Raw genomic sequence first — 18,998 nt, 5'->3', positions numbered from 1 at the left:
CCAATGGTTTATTTTTTTGGGTGCTACTTCTGACCCTTTTTCAGCTGTTGCTTATTTGTTAGATCTAGAATAAAGATATATTTCAAAACTTTATTATATTAAAAATATTATATAAATATTGATTTGTTAGCTACATTCTAATTATTATGAAGATGGATTCTCTCATACGTCATGTATCCTCCAAGTAACCCAGTGCTAAACACATAATAAGAACTCAGTATTTATTAGTAGTATAATTGTAGGTAGGAAAAGTGGTGGATTAAGTGGTCTTGGAATTTAAATATGAGTATTTTTTTTCTGATTTCCCTTGAGATTTAATTTTGACAATGTAAAATATATTCTTGAATAACTGAGGTCTGTGTTCACACTTTATTTTTTGAAAGGATGCTCAATCACCTGCAGGTTCTTTGAATAGGAGCAAGTGTCCATAATATGTGACCTTACAGGATTTTAAATATTGTAATTACAACCAAGCTCTGAAAAATAACTTGTGTGTGAAGATGGAGGGACAGTTGGGCTTTAAATTACTGAAAAATCGCAAACCAACACCCCAGTGGTTGCTGTTTTAATATACAAAATACAAATAATAAGATAATCCTATTTTTTCAAATGGAATTATATTACTCTGAGTTAAAAACAACAACAGTTGGCTTCTGCATATACAAGTTCAGAGGACAATGTTAAGCATAAATGGTGAAACACAATTTATTACATATAGATCAGCGTTAAATCTTATTTCTGTAATACAGGAACTATTGACTTAATCCCTCTGAGCCTTCGTTTCTTCTTATGAAGTAGAAACAGTTATAACGTATCTCAAAAGGTTAGAGGGAGGGCTAGAAAAGATAGACCATCTAATGCATCAAGCACTTTACCTGGTATCTAACACACAAATTGTCTCCTACTCCCCCCCCCCCCTTATTTTAGATATACATTACTTAATTGAAATTCTTAAAGTTTTTGTTCTTGTAAGGGACCAGAGGCATTTTGATATTTGTAAGAAAGTTACTAATTATAACAGTGATCCTGTGGGAAATTAGAGTTTGAAAAAGAGGTTGTCAATAATGCAACATGAGTATTTTTTCAAAGAATTTATGATTTTTTTCTTTCACTTCAAAGTAGTACATTTGAAAAAATAATACTAAGCTTAAAAAATAAATGAAGACTTGTTGCTAGTTTGAGGTATCATATAATTTTCTGAAATTAGTCAAAAGATCTCTAGGTGAATGAGAAAATAAAATTTGCCACCTTTACAAGGGCAGTAGTTTTATAGTAAAACTATTTTAACCGGGCTCTTTGAGGAATGCAGTCTTCTGGCTAAAAATTCCTTTTGTTTCAACCCTTTACATAAATGTCTTACTTTCCTGCCTTAGAGAAATATATGTATAGAATATCATAGCCTTTTTGTTTGTAGACTGAGGGTCTTTCATTGCTCATTCTAAATAACAACGATGTGGTATGGCCGTGTGGACGGCCTTGTTCTGAGTAGGGTCAGATCAGGCTAAAAGTAACCCAGGGCATGTACTATGAAAAGTTACCAGCCCTCCTGCACCTCCGCTCCTCCCCCCAAATCCCTAATATCATTGTTGCTTTCGTTTTATATACCACTTTTTTCAGACATTTTCTAACAAATTGCAATTCTGCTTTCTTAAAACTGAAAATTTATTAAAGGAGACTTCGGAGATTATTTAGCCAGCATCTTCATTTTATAGATGAATAACCTGAAGTATAGGTCAATCGATCTGCTCAAGGATGCAAAACAGAATCATTAACAGAAATAAAGATGTAGGTTTCCTCATTAAACTGACACTTTAATAGTGTCCCAAATGTTGGTGGTTATCTTTGTTCTTCTTTGAAACAGGTAGATCGACACTTGAGAAAGCTGGATCAGGAACTCGCTAAGTTTAAAATGGAGCTGGAAGCTGATAATGCTGGAATTACAGAAATATTAGAGAGGCGTAAGTAAAATTTACGTTTCCCATCCATGTTGGATAGTATGTGCACAAGTCACTGAGGAGAACTGGGCCCACGGAGACTTCTCAGATCCTGCGCTCGGTGGATGGTGGCAACCAGGTCGGAGAGCTTGGGCCTTGGCAGTTGAAACTGTTTGGGTCATGGAAACGGAGAGAGAGAACATAGAATATTCTCACTGGCTATGAAAATAAAATGTGAAGTCATTCCACTTTTAATATGCATATATGCTAGTAAGCTGAATGGTAAGAGCAGAGAGTTAAAGAAAAATAACCATCTAGAAACAAGTCAACCATTTGTCATGAAATGTATTGACTTTGCCCTACCCGCTTCGCCTTTGTGTAAATTGTAAGCTTTGAAGAAGGTTATTATTTCTCCTTAAGAATCGTTTTAAGGCTTTTCCTCAACTGTGTTAATAAGAAAAATTTTAATAGGCTCCATAGTCCTGTCTCTTTCCTCTAAATTTTCTTGGATCAGCGAGAAGCCATTTTAGTATTTCTTTGCAAGGTTCTCAGCTTGATCTCTTGCTCTGGTTACCCTTATAACTTCTTGGGTTTAACTAAGGAGATTTCCCAAAAGTGGAGACATAAGCTTCGTTGTTGTTTTTTTTAACTAATTTAGCATTTATTCCAACCTAAATAGGTGATGTCCATAAAAGCATGTGGTGTGGTGTTAAGCCCAGAGTAGACACCAGCTAAACGTTAGTGAGCCAAATCAGTATTGTGGCTGTTTTCTACTAGAATCTAGTTTAAGGGTTCAAACATCTTTTTTACTTGGTGCATTTCAGTGGCAAGAACATGTACATATTTCTACACACACACCCCCGAAAAATTTACTTACAGTGTTAGGTTATGTATCTCTGTTGATATACTCTGTTAATATACTTTTGTTAACTAGAGAAGCAGCCAGGTAGGAATCCATAGCTGTATTCAAAATGGATCCATCAATTTAGATGATCATTTAATTTAGTTGTGATATTTTTATTCCAGGGGAACCCTATCTGATAATAATAAGTATTTTGAGACAAAATAAAATGTCCTTTAGCTCCTTTGATTGTTTTTTTTTTTTGACACACCATAACAGAAATTCATGCCTATTCAGTACTGCAGGAAGGTTCACAAAGCATCCTCATGAGGACACAGACAAATGAAACTAAATTGGATCAAGATATAGAAACTGAACCACTCTATGCCCTGCCACAATTTCATCTTAAGGGATCACAATTAACACAGAACATTTATTTAAAAGTATTGTAAAGCTTGGCGGTAGATTCTGTGTTTCACTTTTCACAAGCAAAATCCTTTACTATCTTAGGTCATTTCAGTGATCAAAGAATTTCCTTTTGTACTGTAATGTCCCGTTGCTTAATACTTTAGGATCTCCCATAGAAAAGAGTTATAATATCCATTCATTCACTTATTTGGTACCTACTGTTGTGCATTCCCTTAATCGAAATTAGCATGCCTTGACCTGTTTTGTACGTAAGGTGAATATTGAGAAATGGATTACTTATTGTTTACAGAAAGTATGCAATTGATTCAGGGTGAAATTGGCAGTGGTGACCTAATATGTTTGACTAAAGTGACACAGGCATATACATCAGAGTTTGCTAGTCCTCTGCTGAGTGAGGGTACACAGTACCTGTAGTTGATTGACATGTAAAGTTCTGTGGTGACAGTTAATGACAGTGAATCTCTCTTGTCATTTTTTTTCTTTTTTCAGGATCTTTGGAATTAGATACTCCTTCCCAGCCAGTGAACAATCACCATGCTCATTCACATACTCCAGTGGAAAGTAAGTTTGGTTTATTAGTGCAAATAAAATTTTAAATAGAATTAAAAGCTCATATTACCTGTATATTTTTTTTATTAGATCTACACAACTGATTGAGACATAAGTATCTTTCCTTTACTTTTCTTTCATTAGATATATATTTGTCATTGCAATTATTGGCAGACTTCTCTTCTTCACTTGGGAAAAGCATCTTTGATTTGGGAACAGGGATCTGTTTTTCCCTAAAATCCATAGAGGAAGACTGTATGGTACTGATAGCAGCATATACTTCCTACACACAAATACCGAAGGCAAACAACAAAGTACTCCATGGCGGGCTCTTTGTCTTTTTCATTCTTGCTTCTGCAGTGCTTAGTCTACTGCTTGGCAGAAATAATGTTTCACTTAGTGACTAAGTGAATGGTAAGCCAGTTGGCTTGATGACTGTCTGCATTTTTTGATAAATCAATTTGACATGATAGAAGGGTTGATTGAAAATTTATCTAAATTGTAGATAATGTTTTCAAAACAGAATTTCCCTCATGCTACATGTGAACCCATTGTGCATCGATGAATTAACTTCAGTACTTTCCTACTAAAATTTTTTTTAAATGTCTAAGAAGTTTGCTCTTGATAAAACATGTAACATAGAGAGTTCTGTTTGTCCTCTTATAAGAAAACATAATGTTCTGTATATCATGAGGAACTCAGATCATAAAATGTACCAGTTTATAACTAAATGGAAGTATTATGCATGGTCTGTATTTCTCTAAAGTTAAAAAACACATGGATTCTTTATATGCAGAAAGGAAGTATAATCCAACTTCTCACCATACGACAACAGATCATATTCCTGAAAAGAAGTTTAAATCTGAAGCTCTTCTATCTACCCTAACATCCGATGCCTCTAAGGAAAATACACTAGGTAAGTATTCTTAAATGTGATTGGTTGCTTTTGCTTGTTCATGTTAAAATAAGGGAAAATTAAAGCACTCAGGATTAATGAATATACAGATTCTTTACCTGGTTAATTTCTACATAAGGAGAAAGAAGAAAAAGGAAAAATATGATATGAAATTTTATAGAGACATGAAAATTTTAAATTCATGATTATATCTGTTGTGGGAAATAAAGTATTTTAAACACACTAACATTATGTTCTCTCTGACCATTTCTATTTATTCTTTAATTCTACACAGGTTGTCGAAATAATAATTCTACGGCCTCATCCAACAATGCTTACAATGTGAATTCCTCCCAACCTCTGGCCTCCTATAATATTGGCTCATTATCTTCAGGAACTGGTGCAGGGGCAATTACCATGGCAGCTGCTCAAGCAGTTCAAGCTACAGCTCAGGTAAAAAATGGAAAAGGTGTGGAACAAGGTGTTTCGTTTTGTTCGAAATATTGGCAAATTCTAGTAGAAACAACTAGGTGTGGACAGGAAGTTTTCCTAATTGCACAGGCTCATTTTTAAGTCATAGTTTTATGATATCTGATATTTTATTTAAAGAAATGAACATGCAGAAATTACTTGATTGATAATGAAAAATAAAAAATAGATTCATACAGTCTCATGCAGATTCCTTCTCACAATAATTGTTCATGATGTCCATGTTCTTGACTATAACCCACAGCACCTGCTAGGACAATACTTTGTTCTATCTGCCCGTTCCAGGGCGTTCTCTGTAGCCGCAGAACATAGGTTGCCTTGATTTTAAATTCTTTACACAAAATAGCTTAAAATTATAATGATGAAAATGGTTTAAACAAAATAAAGTAGAATTGGTTAAACCAAAGTAATGTAACTACTAATACTTAAGAAAGACAATCTACATATGTATGTATATTAATACTGTCCATTAATGTCTATTCAAGATGAAAGAGGGCCGAAGGACATCAAGTTTAAAAGCCAGTTATGAAGCGTTTAAAAATAATGACTTTCAGCTGGGAAAAGAGTTTTCAATGCCCAGGGAAACAGCTGGCTTTTCATCATCTTCAGCGCTCATGACTACATTGACCCAGAATGCCAGTTCATCAGCAGCAGACTCACGGAGTGGGAGAAAGAGCAAGTAAGTCGTATTGCTACGGGAGCCCTGCCCCTTTACCAGGCGTGCAGCTAGCGGGCATCCCCTGGCTTTCATGTCAAACAGAGGCAGCATATAAGGGGTCAGGATGCTTGGAGAGTTGAAAGGCATGGCATTGTCATTCACACTTCCGTACTTTGAAGAGGTAAAGTCTTTAAAAAGGGTTAAGAGTCTTTAATTTTTCTAGTCTTAAATTGGGTTTATTAATTATTTCTGTTTGCTTTCTTTTATTTGTTAGGATAAACCATTTTATGAAACTTTCTTCATTTATAACCTCTTATTTTAGGCAAATTAATACATAAAATACAAATTAAATCCTGCGAATTTTTTGTTTTTAAATAAGATTCTTCATTTTGATTAAGAACAACGTGTCTTAATTCTTGGTCTTATGTCCCCGAAATTGAAATTATGAATATATCCCTAGATTTTGTATATTATACTCTTAGGATGATTGTATTGACTTTAAATATGAAAACAATGGTACTTGGCAATGTCTGTCCTAAGTACCTGCATATGCTAGGTGTTCATACAGAATGAAAGTTCAAATGCTAGGCCAACAGAATTAGTTACCTAATAATTGTATTATAATTTTTTAATGTAGTCTATTTTTGTAAGTCCCTGAAAGAATGATCAATGTAAAATTACCACAAAAGTGCTAAGTATTTTAAAAATGAATTCATCTTAATGACCCAAATTTATTACAACTGCCAGTGATAAATTTTTGTATTTTTACAATTGAATTAGCATGCAGATAATGGTAAGTTATTTGTGAATTTTAAAACTTTTGGTTTCCTGTCCTGCACAGGTAAGTATTCACACATTAGTTGATGATCATGATCATTTTTACCAAATGCTTTTTTTTATAAATATGTTTTTTTTTAATATTTTAGAGAGAGAGAGAGAGAGAAACATCGATGAGAGAGAAACATTGATCGGCTGCCTCCTGCATATCCCATACTGGGGATCAAGCCTGCAACCCGGACATGTGCCTGACCAGGAATCGAATCAGTGACCTTTTGGTGCTTGGGAGGACACTCAACCACTGGGCCACATTGGCCAGGCTCACCAAATGCTTTTGTATACATCTTGGTATTTTAGATTTTGATGAAGACTATTCAGTGTGCTTAAAAATACAAAGAATATCTGTAAGGGATCCATAACTAATACTAATTCTTAAAGATCCTGCCTACAATTTAAGTCAATAGTAAATAGTAACTGATTAAAAAATTACTTTAAAAACTCTGTAATATTTTGAAAAAAATTTACTTTTGAATATCTTTATTCTCCAGATAGCAAAAAATTTTAAAGAAAAATAAATCATTATGAAACATGTTGCTCTTTGTTGTTCTAAATGATTATGCTTTTAAAACTATCAGATTACTTTAATTTGATCTTAAACATTAATTTATATGTTTGATTTCATACCACTTTTATTTAGTAGTTATTCTCAGGTAACTTCTGGATGCTGAGCAAATAAATGCTGTTTTTTTCAGAAACAACAACAAGTCTTCAAGCCAGCAGTCATCCTCATCCTCCTCCTCCTCTTCCTTGTCATCGTGTTCTTCATCATCAACTGTTGTACAAGAAATCTCTCAACAAACAACAGTAGTACCAGAATCCGATTCAAATAGTCAGGTCGATTGGACTTATGACCCAAATGAACCACGATATTGCATCTGTAATCAGGTAAAAGTCTGGCATGTGTCTATAAAAGCATAATCTGAACAAACTAGGAAAAAACAATTTCATTTTTTTTTCAAGTGCTATTTTTACTCCAGTTAAAATACCCTTGCTTTTTTTATACATAAACAATTTTCTCTGGCTTTTTATAAAAATGACGTTTGTTGTAAATACAAAGAGTATAAAGAAACGTAAGTTATCCATAATCTCAGCCCTCAGATATAACCTGTAATTAAACATTTTTTGTACCACTTCTACATATCCCACGTGTATATTGTCTTAGTCTGTTCGTGTTGCCATAATAGTATATACCACAGGCTGCGTGGTTTAAAGAACAGAACTCTATTCCTCACAGTTCTGGAGACTGGGTAGTCCAAGATGAAGGTGCTGACTGATTTCATTCCTGGGTTAAGGAAAGGAAATCTTGTATAAATCTTGGCAAATAAAAGCAGGTTACCTACAAAAGAACAAAATCAGATTCACCCACAATTTCCCCTCCATAACACTAACAATCAGAAGTTGATGAAATATGTATGTAGAACTTTGAGGGAGAAATTTGAGTGTTCCCCAAAAAACTGTCACCCAGAGTAAAGTTATTGTTCATGTCCATGGAATCTGAAAGTATGCCATCTAGTTGCCTTTTCTGGAAAATTATTCAGTCCATTGAGAACTTCAGTGAATTCAGGAGTTAGGAAGTTGTGCTATAAAGTGCTAGCAGTGTACCGCAAAAAGGAAAATGAGAAAGGACATATAATACGTAATAAGTTTAGAAGTTTCAATGAAATGGACTGTTGACTGCTAAAATGTAGATGACCTAATGTGACCCAAGAAAAAATTAAAACCGAAGCAGGTAAGTAACCAAAAAAGAAACTTAAGGTCTTTAATAAAGGAACCATCCACAGAGATGACTCCCACAGAGCAGGTTCTTTCAGACTTTCAAAGGTCATACAATTTCTGTGTGTCTCCCCCTCCGCCTCCATAAAGTCTTTTGGAAAAACTAGGTAAATGTATAAATCTATGTACCCTGTTTCTTAATGCAAGTGTATATTCAGTGTATTTTCATTGTCTAATAGTATCATAAACAGTTAATTTGGATTTAGATGCTTGTTCTATAGTGATAATAAGATTTTTTCTTTAACCAGGTATCCTATGGTGAGATGGTGGGCTGTGATAACCAAGATGTAAGTATCACATTTTTCTATTCAGGAATGAAAAAAATCACATTATTATTTGAATATTTATTGTGTCTTTCAGTGTAAGAAAACAGTTTGCAGTTATGTTAATTATGTCATATTAGTGCTAGAAATATTCCTCTCCAAAATAGGATAGTGTCTCTTAATGTGTTCCCTATTTTAACTTTTATAGCTAATTTTATGGTTTTATGCAAATTGTATTTCTCAAAAAGGTGTTACATTGTATGAAAATTAGAAACACCCTCTCCCCCTTTGCTAAAGAATATTGTGTTTGCTAGAATTCAATTCACTTATCACAGTGAAGAATTGGAACGTGAAAACAATACATTTTTTCAAGAAGCATGGTGCTTAGGTGAAGGGTGGGGATGTTGAGCATCTAATGTGAGATTATTTTCCTCCCATTAGTGTAGTATGTCCTATTGTACTCTGCAGGTGTCAGCTGATATAAAAAAATCACTTATATTAAAAAAAAAAAGGGGGGGTCTTAAAATTGCTCTTCTTTTGAAAGCTTACTTTTGATTAGAGATACTCTTTATTGAATGCTAAGAATATGTTTGTTTAGTAATTTTCACTCCCTCCTTACTTTCATATAACTCTTTTGTCCATCTTTTACTCCAGAGGGGTAACAACTCCGAATTCTATAGAAATCCTACTCAGGAATGTTATGCTAAGAGATTTAAATTTATAAACAGTGTAAAGATTGAGCAGGGTTGGCTAGGTACCTTGAAATTTGGACTTTCTCTGACTTGACAGGGTCCCAAAAATATGTTCGCATAGAAAGAGAAAGACCCTCCTTCCACTTCCCTCTTTAGAATCACTTGTGGGCTGCTGGTAATTATTGTAAAACAGTATTGCCCAAGCATTTAAAGAACACCATTGGAAACTGTCTCCTAGGCAGTTAGTGGAAATGACAAATAAGATTTCTGTGATTAACCTATCATATTCTGATCTCTCTCATTCCCACTTAAGATTTTCTGAATGCTAAGGTTTTCTATGGAAGTGTAGAACTGCCTAATATATTGCAGAGTACGGCACTTTTCCTCTCTGCATATCTAGGAATGGGTTTATCCAAAAGGGAAAGCTAGGGCATTCCTTTATGTCTTTAATTACAAGTAGCTTATTCTACTCCATGTGGGAGCGAATAAAGCTGAATCCTCCTATATAATAAAAGGGTGATATGCAAATTGACCAAACAGCCAAACAACAGTCGTTATGATGTGCACTCACCACCAGGGGGCAGACACTCAATGCAGGAGCCGCCCCCTGGTGGTCAGTGCACTCCCACGGGGTGAGCGCTGCTCAGCCAGAAGCCCAGAAGCCCGCCTCTGCGGCAGCACTAAGGATGTTTGACTCGGGAGTGGGCCTAAGCCGTCAGTCAGACCTCCCCTGAGGGCTGTTGGACTGCGAGAGGGTGCAGGCCAGGCTGAGGGACCACCCCCCCCCCCAAGTGCACGAATCTCATGCACCAGGCCTCTAGTATTAAATAAAATCTTTAAAATAAATTTCTTTTTTACATAAGAGACCCATCTCACTTCTTATCTTTAAAGTTGGTATCAACTTACTCTCCAAGAAAATGAAAATTAGTAAATTTTAGTTCATTATTTAGAATTATGGAAATAGATTACATGAATCTCAGTTAACAAAGGTACATAATTTTTCTGTGCCTCCATTGCCTCATCTCCGAAGCTTATCAGTTGGACCGTGTTGTTTATAAATCAGCTCCTAGATCTAAACATTATGTTTCCATTAATCTAATATTTGGTGTAGTGGACATATTTTAATATACTCCCTAATCTTTAGAAGAACTAAAAACTTCTTTGCAATTTTGCTTTCTAGTGCCCTATAGAATGGTTCCATTATGGATGTGTTGGGTTGACAGAAGCACCAAAAGGAAAATGGTACTGTCCACAGTGTACTGCTGCCATGAAGAGAAGAGGCAGTCGGCACAAATAAAGATGGTCATTTCATTTGAGAAAGAGTAAGACTTCAACTAAACATTTTATATAGGACTTTAAAAGAGAAGAAAAGAGAAAGAAGATACAATGCATTTCCAGGCAACCACTTAAAGGATTTACATAGGCAATCCTGTAAGATCTTGAACTTGAATTTTATGGGTTGTATTTTAATAATGTAAGTAAATTATTTATGCACTCCTGGTGTGCTATGAATATTATTCCAGTTAGCCTTGGATTCTTTCAGTGGCCAACATATGCAGACATTTGTACTCCTCAGCCGTTTTCACAAAGTAATGGGCATTCTATAATTTAGACTTTAAGAATTCCAATGATGAAGGTTTTAAGAAAAGTATTTTATATTCAACAGGTATGTTCTGCTGCATGTACTGCACTCCAGAGCTGTTATGTAATACTGTATATAAATGGTTAAAAAAAAAGGTAGTGCTTCTAAAAAGAATTTAAGATAATGGTTTTTTAAATGCCTTTATAATAAGCTTTGTTTCTTTGTGAAACTACATTCAGCAGGCTGAAGGAAGTGGTTCATGTGCTAAAGTGAGCTGGTGTCCTCTAGAGTACCTGGGTACATACACAGAAACTCCTGTAGGTAAAAGCTAACCTGTGCCATTAGTCTTTCTATGTCTCTACATCCAGACCGAGTGCAGTTCATGAGGGTGGGAGGGGAGGGGCTGAAGGGGAAAGGGTATTAAAGTGATACATTTTTATACCAAATGTGTTTATTTTTTTGTGCAAGTAATCCTTAAAATTGGAATTGTATTAGGTGTTAAAATAAAGTTTTTAAAAAATTACTTGTATTTATACTTTACACACTTAATGAAAATTTCTCAATTCTAATTAAATTCCAATTTTCATAATCTAAGGACTGAGGCCCAGGACACAGAAAGCTGTTTAATCTGTGATTTCTTTAATAATGCTTAGAATTTGTGATGTGAAAATAAGGGAAAGACATTTTTAATGTAAATTTGAAATGCAGATGTATTTTTTTAGATCATCTCTCTGACTTTTCCTTCAGTTGGAAGGACATGAAAGAAGTCTAATTACAGCAGGTAAAATGAAAATAATGGTTATAGATATTTGACTTAAGGCAGTGTGGCCAATTTAAGTAAAGCGACCCCTGGATTGGAGCTTAAAATTCAGTTCTGTTTTTTATTTTACCATATACTAGTATGACAGTTAATTCAATTTTTTAATCACTCTGGGCCTTACTAAACCAGGGTGATGCTAGCTGTAGGAAGTCTCTAAAGCACTTCTATGGTTTTATTCTATAGGTGCTATTTAAATTATAAATTTTGCATACTATTGAGTCTGGTCAGTAGAAAAATCCTTAAAGCTTTTAAAATATTTATTATGTCATATTTTTTATATCAAAACGTACTGGGTACATCAGATTTTTACTTTAATGAAAACTACTTATGAGCCTCTTAGAACTTACTCAGAAAACTGTGACGTCTATGCAATGCTACCCAAAGGGTTTGGGTTAGATAGGGGATTTCAGAGTTCTCTTCCAGCTTCCCAGTGCCACAGCTCTGAGCTGCTGCAGTCTGTTTTATAACTGGACAGCCCATAAAGCTAAGTTAGGTTCATTTGTGGGTTACCATGATTTCATAGTATCACTAGTATCACAATTTGGTGGTACTCAATATTTCATGGAAATTTTATAAATCTTTAAGAAATAATATATAACGTAGTATTCAATTAGCTTATCAGCATGTTGCCTGGAGATGCTTAGTGTTATTGTTTAATGTTCTAATTAAATGTAATGATTTTCCCAAACTTATTTGTATTATTGGAATTGGTCAAAGGATAAAGCCTTATATTCAGCCTTATTTTCAGAGAAAGTTCCTTGTCAGAGTCAGGAACATCCCTACTTCCAGCTGCTACAGCCCTTTTCAGTATGTGAATTCCACTGCTTCCCAAATCACTCCGAAAACATTTTGACAAATCTTCAACTCAAACATTGACTATTTTGTGAAGTGTGTATAAAGAAGTAAACCAAAACTTTGTTTCAGTTATTTAATAATGGGTGGAACCTGTTAATATCTCAGATAGCCAGACATGGAACTACCTCATCAAAAATAATGTGGCCAACTATTAGTGTTTGTTGTGACATTGACAAGGGGTATGATGAGCATTTTTGGTATTATCAAATACACATTCAAAAATCTTTGTTGTGTACAAAACTCATGTAACAATTGGTGGCATAAAAAAAATACAAATGTGGGTTCACAGTTTATAGGTGGGGAAAATTGAGGCCTTACTGCTGTGGAGTGTATATTAAAATGTTCATGGTAACACACTTGAAGCAATAAATGGCTTAATTAAATGCCTAAATAAAGCTGAGTGTTTGATAAACATACAATCATTCTTTTTAAGGGCAGTTAAATTTTTTTGCTCTTTTCTCCTTTAAAGCAAATTGTACCTATTTTAGATTTTAGCAACCTTAGGCTAATACAGCAATAGTGCCCTTTGTCCTTAGACCTCAAAAATGGTCTTCTTGATCTAATGAATTAATTCAACCTTAGAAAAATAAAAGACCACTATACTTGGTTTGGAAGGGGTAAGATACTCTTTGCATGTGTAGACATTATAGAATGTAGACATTCAACTCTCACACGTTTAAAAAGAAATCTTCCAACAAATGGGCTTTAAGAGGAAAGATGTCCTAGAAAATGCTTATAATTTTACAAACATTAAGCACCTAAATGTTGAGAATACAGAAATGCAGGTGTGTGTGTATTTGTGTGTGTTCCTGTGGGAAGTGGGAAGGACAGACATGTCCTCAAACAGTTGTGGTATTTTTTCTTTTTTTAAATATATTTTATTGATTTTTTTTTTTAACAGAGGAAGGGAGAGGAATAGAGTTAGAAACATGGATGAGAGGGAAACATTGATCAGCTGCCTCCTGCACACCCCCTACTGGGGATGTGCCCACAACCAAGGTACATGCCCTTGACTGGAATCGAACCTGGGACCCTTTAGTCCGCAGGCGGATGCTCTACCCACTGAGCCAAACCGGTTAGGGCCAGTTGCGGTATTTTGATACACACGATAGTGTATGAGTATACAAAGCTCTCTGGGAACACTGGGAGACTTGACCTAGGAGGTTTCATTTGAACTGATTCCTAAAGATGGATAGTAGAGACAGTTTCAAGGCAGAAGAGATTGTTCAACAACCACATACATTCTGGGAACTTAAAAGTAGTCGGGAATGGGTAGACATGGGGTAGAGAGATGTGTCAGGTCAGGGAACGAAGCCAGAAGCTGGGCAAGAGTCTATTCAGGAAGAACATTTTACACTGTGCCATGGAATTGTTTGTTAATAGGAATAGTAGTGACATTTACTTATTGTTGGCTAAATACATTATATTGTTATTATTTAACAGTTTAATAAAATAGCATTTTTTATGTTTGTGTTGATTTTTAGAGAGAGAGGAAGGGAGAAGGAGAGAGAGAAAAACATCCATGTGACAGGGGAACATCGATGGGCTGCCTCCTGCACACCCCCTGCCGGGAATTGAGTCCACAGCCCAGGCATGTATCCTGACCAGGAACTGAACCGACAATCTCTTGGTGCACAGGATGGCACCCAACCAACTGAGCCACATCGGCCAGGGCAGCATTTTTTTAAATAAGATGATAAAATCAGCCCTGGCCCGTGTGACTCGGTGGAGAGCATTGGCCAGTGCACCAAAGGGTCACAGGTTCCATTCCTGGTCAAGGGCACATACCTGGGTTGCAGGTTTGTTCCTTGGCCCGGTTGGGGCGCATGTGGTAGGCAACCTATTGATGTGTCTCTCTCAAATTGATGTTTTGCTCTCTGTCCTCCCCCCGCCCCCCACCCATCCCCTGCTTTCACACTATGTAAAAATCTAAAAATCAATGGGAAAAACATCCTTGTGTGAGGATTTAAAAAAAAAGATTATAAAATAGGCTGACAGTAGTTAATTATCTAAACTTGGAAATATTTTAAAAATTCTATACTTAAGATTAACCTTTTCTCCCATATTTTGAAACACTACAAATTAGAATTGCTAGTCAAGATTTTTAGATTTCCTTTTTAGATGATAAATCTAAAATATTTAAGCAGATTGTGATTTCTGACCCAGGATCTTAATAGTCATGATTTGATTCTGCTACAGAGAAGTAAGTTAAACTTTAAAGTTATGAACTGACTTCAGTGTTTTTTTGTTGTAATTAAAGTTTGTCATAAAAAAGAGGCATATTCCCTCTGGCCATTTATATTTTAAGGTAGTGAGTCATGTATATCTTATAAGTCAATATCTTAACTAATAAATTATTAGAGACTTCGATATATCAAAATGTTTTTTGAGATTAATTTCTTAATAAATTCTTTAGAGCCATATGATTCAGTTTTTAGTTAAGTCATAGCCCCTTTTTATTTTCTTTACTGATGGCAGAAGAGGCATTATAATCATTCATTTTCCTGCTGCTTATTAACAATTCAGAAGGCAGTGTGGTGAGTGAGTGTGGGGAATGTGTATGCGTGTGTGCATGCTGCTTATTCTCATTCTGTTCCTCATTGCCTACTCTAATGAATAAGAACACAGGCAGTCCTCGGGTTACGTCAGACTCAGCGTATGTTGTTTTGTGGTTACGTCGCCATCTCCCATTTACAGTATTTATAAAAAAAAAAGTTCCATCATTTCGACGTATGTACATAGGTGCTTTATGTTTTTTATTATTTATTTACCACAAGTAAAGGTCAGGAATTGTTATCTTTCTTTTAAATTTTTTTTACTGTTTCACTTCATTACTGCTGTGTATGGGCTCCATGTGAGTGACGTAGGTGCTTATGTAGGTGGGTTCCGACTTACGGCGAAAATCGCCTTACGACGCGCCGTAGGAACGGATCTCCGACGTAACCCAAGGACCTACAGTAGTTTTCCTGTCCCAGCTGGTTTGGCTCAGTGGATAGAACGTCCTGTGGACTGAAGGGTCCCAGGTTCAATTCCGGTCAAAGGCACATGCTCGGGTTGCGGGCTTGATCCCCAGTAGGGGGCGTGCAGGAGGCAGCCAATCAATGATTCCCTCTCATCATTGATGTTTCTATCTTTCTCTCCCTTCCTATCTGAAATCAATAAAAGTATATTTGAAAAAGAAAAAAGAATAGTTTTCCTTAGGAAAGTATGTAAGTGCTAGTCTCCAATAATGAACTAATTAAAACATTCACAAATTTAACATCAGTTGTAGGGAAAAGCAATGGTCATATTTTAATTCTCTTTGCATGGTTAAATCTACCCCAGGAGAGGGACCCTCCGTGTTGAAAATAAGAACAATTGTAATAGTTACCAAGTTACTTTAAAAAGTTTTCTAGGTCAAATGCAATACAAGGGGCCAGTCAGGAATATTTCCAAGTAACTCCGAGCATAAATATGAGTCAGTTCATTAGAATGATTTACTAATATTATAACTAGTTAGAACGTTTTAGTATGTCTTCCCCATATTCATATCCTTGAAGCACTTTGTATTTATCTTTAATATGACAAATGACTTTTTTTAATGGGTTTCTCAAGTGTGCCAAAAGATGTTCTCACTTTACCAATTGTTGTCATTTATATATGTTAAAAGACCAGTCCAGTTCTCTTGTTGAAAACAAGAAAAAAATTAAGCTGATATATCAGAGATCATATGTTTTAGATATAGAGGTAATCTTTTGATTTTATGTGGTATACCTGTGACCAGAAAACCTTGTCAAAGAATGTTTCCTTCTTATCACCCAAACTAGAGATCGGATGCACGAAATTCACTCATGGTTAGGGTCCCTAGGCCTGGCCAGTGATCAGGGCTGATTGGAGCCTTCCAGCTGCCTGCCAGAGCCTCCCTTCCCCAGCTGCTGGCCAGGGCCTGCCTTCATTCCGTGCCGCCAGCTGTTGGTCACACATCATAGCGAGCAATTGAACTCCTGGTCTCCTGGTTGAACTCCTGAAGGGACAATTTTCATGTTAGGCTTTTATAGATATAGATTAGCTAAATCAGTGGTTCTCAACCTTGGCTGCACATTAGAAGCACCTGGGAATCTTTTTAAAATCCTGATTTCTGGGCCTCATCCTCCGGAAATTCTGTTTGTTATGGGGTGGGGCCACAAAATTAGTAACAAAGAAACAGAATTTCCCAAGGATGAGGCCCAGAAATCAGGATTTTAAAAAGATTCCCAGGTGATTCTAATGTGCAGCCAAGGTTGAGAACCACTGAGCTAAATGAATGCCAGCCTTCATCAGAGTGATAAGACAAAACCTGCCCACCTCCCATTCCCCCATCAGATACATTAGTTTCTTAGGAAGCAAATTTAATACTGTAAACATTTCAAAATACCTTTTCTGAAAATAAAAATAGATGACTGAATTGTGATTACATTTCAAAAAGAAACAAGCTAAATTATGTGACTTTCTTGAGGCAATTTTTAAATGTATTATCATTCCAAGGAATATTGCAGATCTACAGAGAAAACAAATGAGATATCTGTTTGAGTAAAAGAACATAATTTGATACTATGATATGAAAAAAGAAAGCTAAGTTTGTATATTTTTTATGTATCTACTAGAGGCCTGGTGCATGAAAATTCATGCACTGGAGGGGGGGGTCCCTCAAGCTGGCTTGCTTACAGTCCGGGAGCCCTCAGGGGCGGGAGGCGAGCCAGCCATCAGGGGAAGGCAATGCCCCCATCACATCTCTGCTGCTGTCACTGCCAACAGCACAACCCTCAGCCTGCCCTGGTTACCTGAGCCTCAGGCAGCCCTGGGCAGCTGCCATTCGAGGCTTGCCTGAGCCTCGGGCCAGCCCTAAGTGGCTGGGCAGCTGCCATCCAAGGCTTGCCTGCTTCTCCGGCCAGCCCTGGGTAGCTGGGGGGCTGAGGGCGGGTCTGGCCGCACCGTGGGCCTGCCACCCCTGGCAGGACTGAAAGGACTGGAGGACTCCAGTGGGGCTGAGGGGACTGGGCGCTATGATCTTGTGGCTATGGGCGCCGCCATCTTTGTGATGGTGTGACGGTCAATTTGCATATTCTCTATTAAATAGGATACTAATAATAGAGGAATATGCAAATTGTTGGGGACGCCATCGCAGTAATAGTAATGACTGAACAGCAGGCTGGCAGGCTGCATGGGGCGACAAGGCTGGCAGAGGGGTTAGTGAGGGATGACCAAATGACTGAACAGCAGGCTGAGTGGGGCGACCATGCTGGCAGGGGAGTTAGTTAGGGACAACCAAATGACTGAGCAGCATGCTGCGTGGGGTGACCAGGCCGGCAGGGGGGCTAGCAAGGGACCACCAAACTACTGAACAAGCAGGCTGCATGGGGCGACCAGGCCGGCAGGAGGGTTAGTGAGGGATGACCAAATGACTGAACAGCAGGCTGTGTGGGGCGACCAGGCCAGCGGGGGAGGAGGGCAGTTGGGGTTGACCAGGTCGGTGGGGGGGGCAGTTGGGGGTGACCAGGCTGGCAAGAGGGGCAGTAACAGGTGACCAGGCCGGTGGGGGAGGGGGCAGTAAGGGACAACCAGGTCATCAGGGGAGCAGTTAGTGGCGACCAGGCCAGTGGGGCCGGGGGGGGGGGGCAGTTGGGGGTGATCAGGCTGGCAAGCAGAGGCGGTTAGTGGTGATCAAGAGGAATTTCCTGGATTGGAGAGTGTGCAGGCTGGGTAGAGGGGACACCCCCCCCCCAACCCCATGCACGAATTTTGTGCACTGGGCCTCTAGTTGATTGATTAAAAATATAGGAATTCTGGCTTTACGACAAGGTATAGGTGTCCTAAAGAAAGTAAAAAAATAATTTGTTGGATTAAATGTTTGCCATTCTACCTGAGTGCTCACTGCTTGAAGTAAGTAGTTTATCTATTTGTCAGTCTTTCTATCTATCTGTTTGTCTTTAGAATGTATGTGTAAATATATGTATGCGTACTAGTATATGTATATGTGTATGCATATATAAAGTCTTTTAGAGGATGCAAATCTTAGCAAATTTGAGAGACTTAGAGGAGATCATATGCACAAAGTTGCATTTGTTTGAGGAGGCAATATAATTACACATTCAGAAGTGGTGAAATCCCAATGTCATTGCCACAGACTGCTCAAGTACTCACTATTGTAATTTAAGTGACAGGAAATCTTAGCCACATGCAGACATTGTGCAACAACAATTTCTTTGATAAATTTCAGTTCCCAACCTCAGCACTATTGACATTTGTGCTGAATGATTCTTTGTTGTGGAGCTGTGTCCCTCACACCTGCACACTAGATGTCCATAGCAGCCTCCACCCTCAAGTGTGACAACCAGCAAGGTCTCTAGACTTTGCCAAATGTGT

At 37.2% G+C, this 18,998-nt stretch overlaps 1 protein-coding gene across 4 annotated transcripts in view; it reads left to right on the top strand.

The window, feature by feature from the left end:
- The window catches only part of ING3 (inhibitor of growth family member 3), a 31,428-nt gene extending 20,569 nt beyond the window's left edge, over positions 1 to 10,859 (top strand). For 3 of the 4 annotated variants that reach the window (XM_036328854.1, XM_036328855.1, XM_036328856.1), the window contains 8 exons: positions 1,862 to 1,958; positions 3,694 to 3,765; positions 4,550 to 4,669; positions 4,944 to 5,101; positions 5,623 to 5,816; positions 7,325 to 7,517; positions 8,654 to 8,692; positions 10,541 to 10,859. In XM_036328854.1, coding sequence (XP_036184747.1) covers positions 1,862 to 1,958; positions 3,694 to 3,765; positions 4,550 to 4,669; positions 4,944 to 5,101; positions 5,623 to 5,816; positions 7,325 to 7,517; positions 8,654 to 8,692; positions 10,541 to 10,657 — 990 coding nt within the window. In that variant the 3' untranslated portion in view covers positions 10,658 to 10,859. Of the gene's footprint in view, positions 1 to 1,861; positions 1,959 to 3,693; positions 3,766 to 4,549; positions 4,670 to 4,943; positions 5,102 to 5,622; positions 5,817 to 7,324; positions 7,518 to 8,653; positions 8,693 to 10,540 lie in introns of those variants that run through there. The other variant, XR_004970973.1, reaches the window with a different exon arrangement.
- The last annotated feature ends 8,139 nt before the right edge of the window (positions 10,860 to 18,998 follow it).

Source organism: Myotis myotis, unplaced genomic scaffold, assembly GCF_014108235.1.
Source record: "Myotis myotis isolate mMyoMyo1 unplaced genomic scaffold, mMyoMyo1.p scaffold_m19_p_11, whole genome shotgun sequence".
Lineage (NCBI taxonomy): Eukaryota > Metazoa > Chordata > Mammalia > Chiroptera > Vespertilionidae > Myotis > Myotis myotis.
Note: the sequence above shows the minus strand (reverse complement) of the source record. Positions and strands in the feature narration are given on the sequence as shown.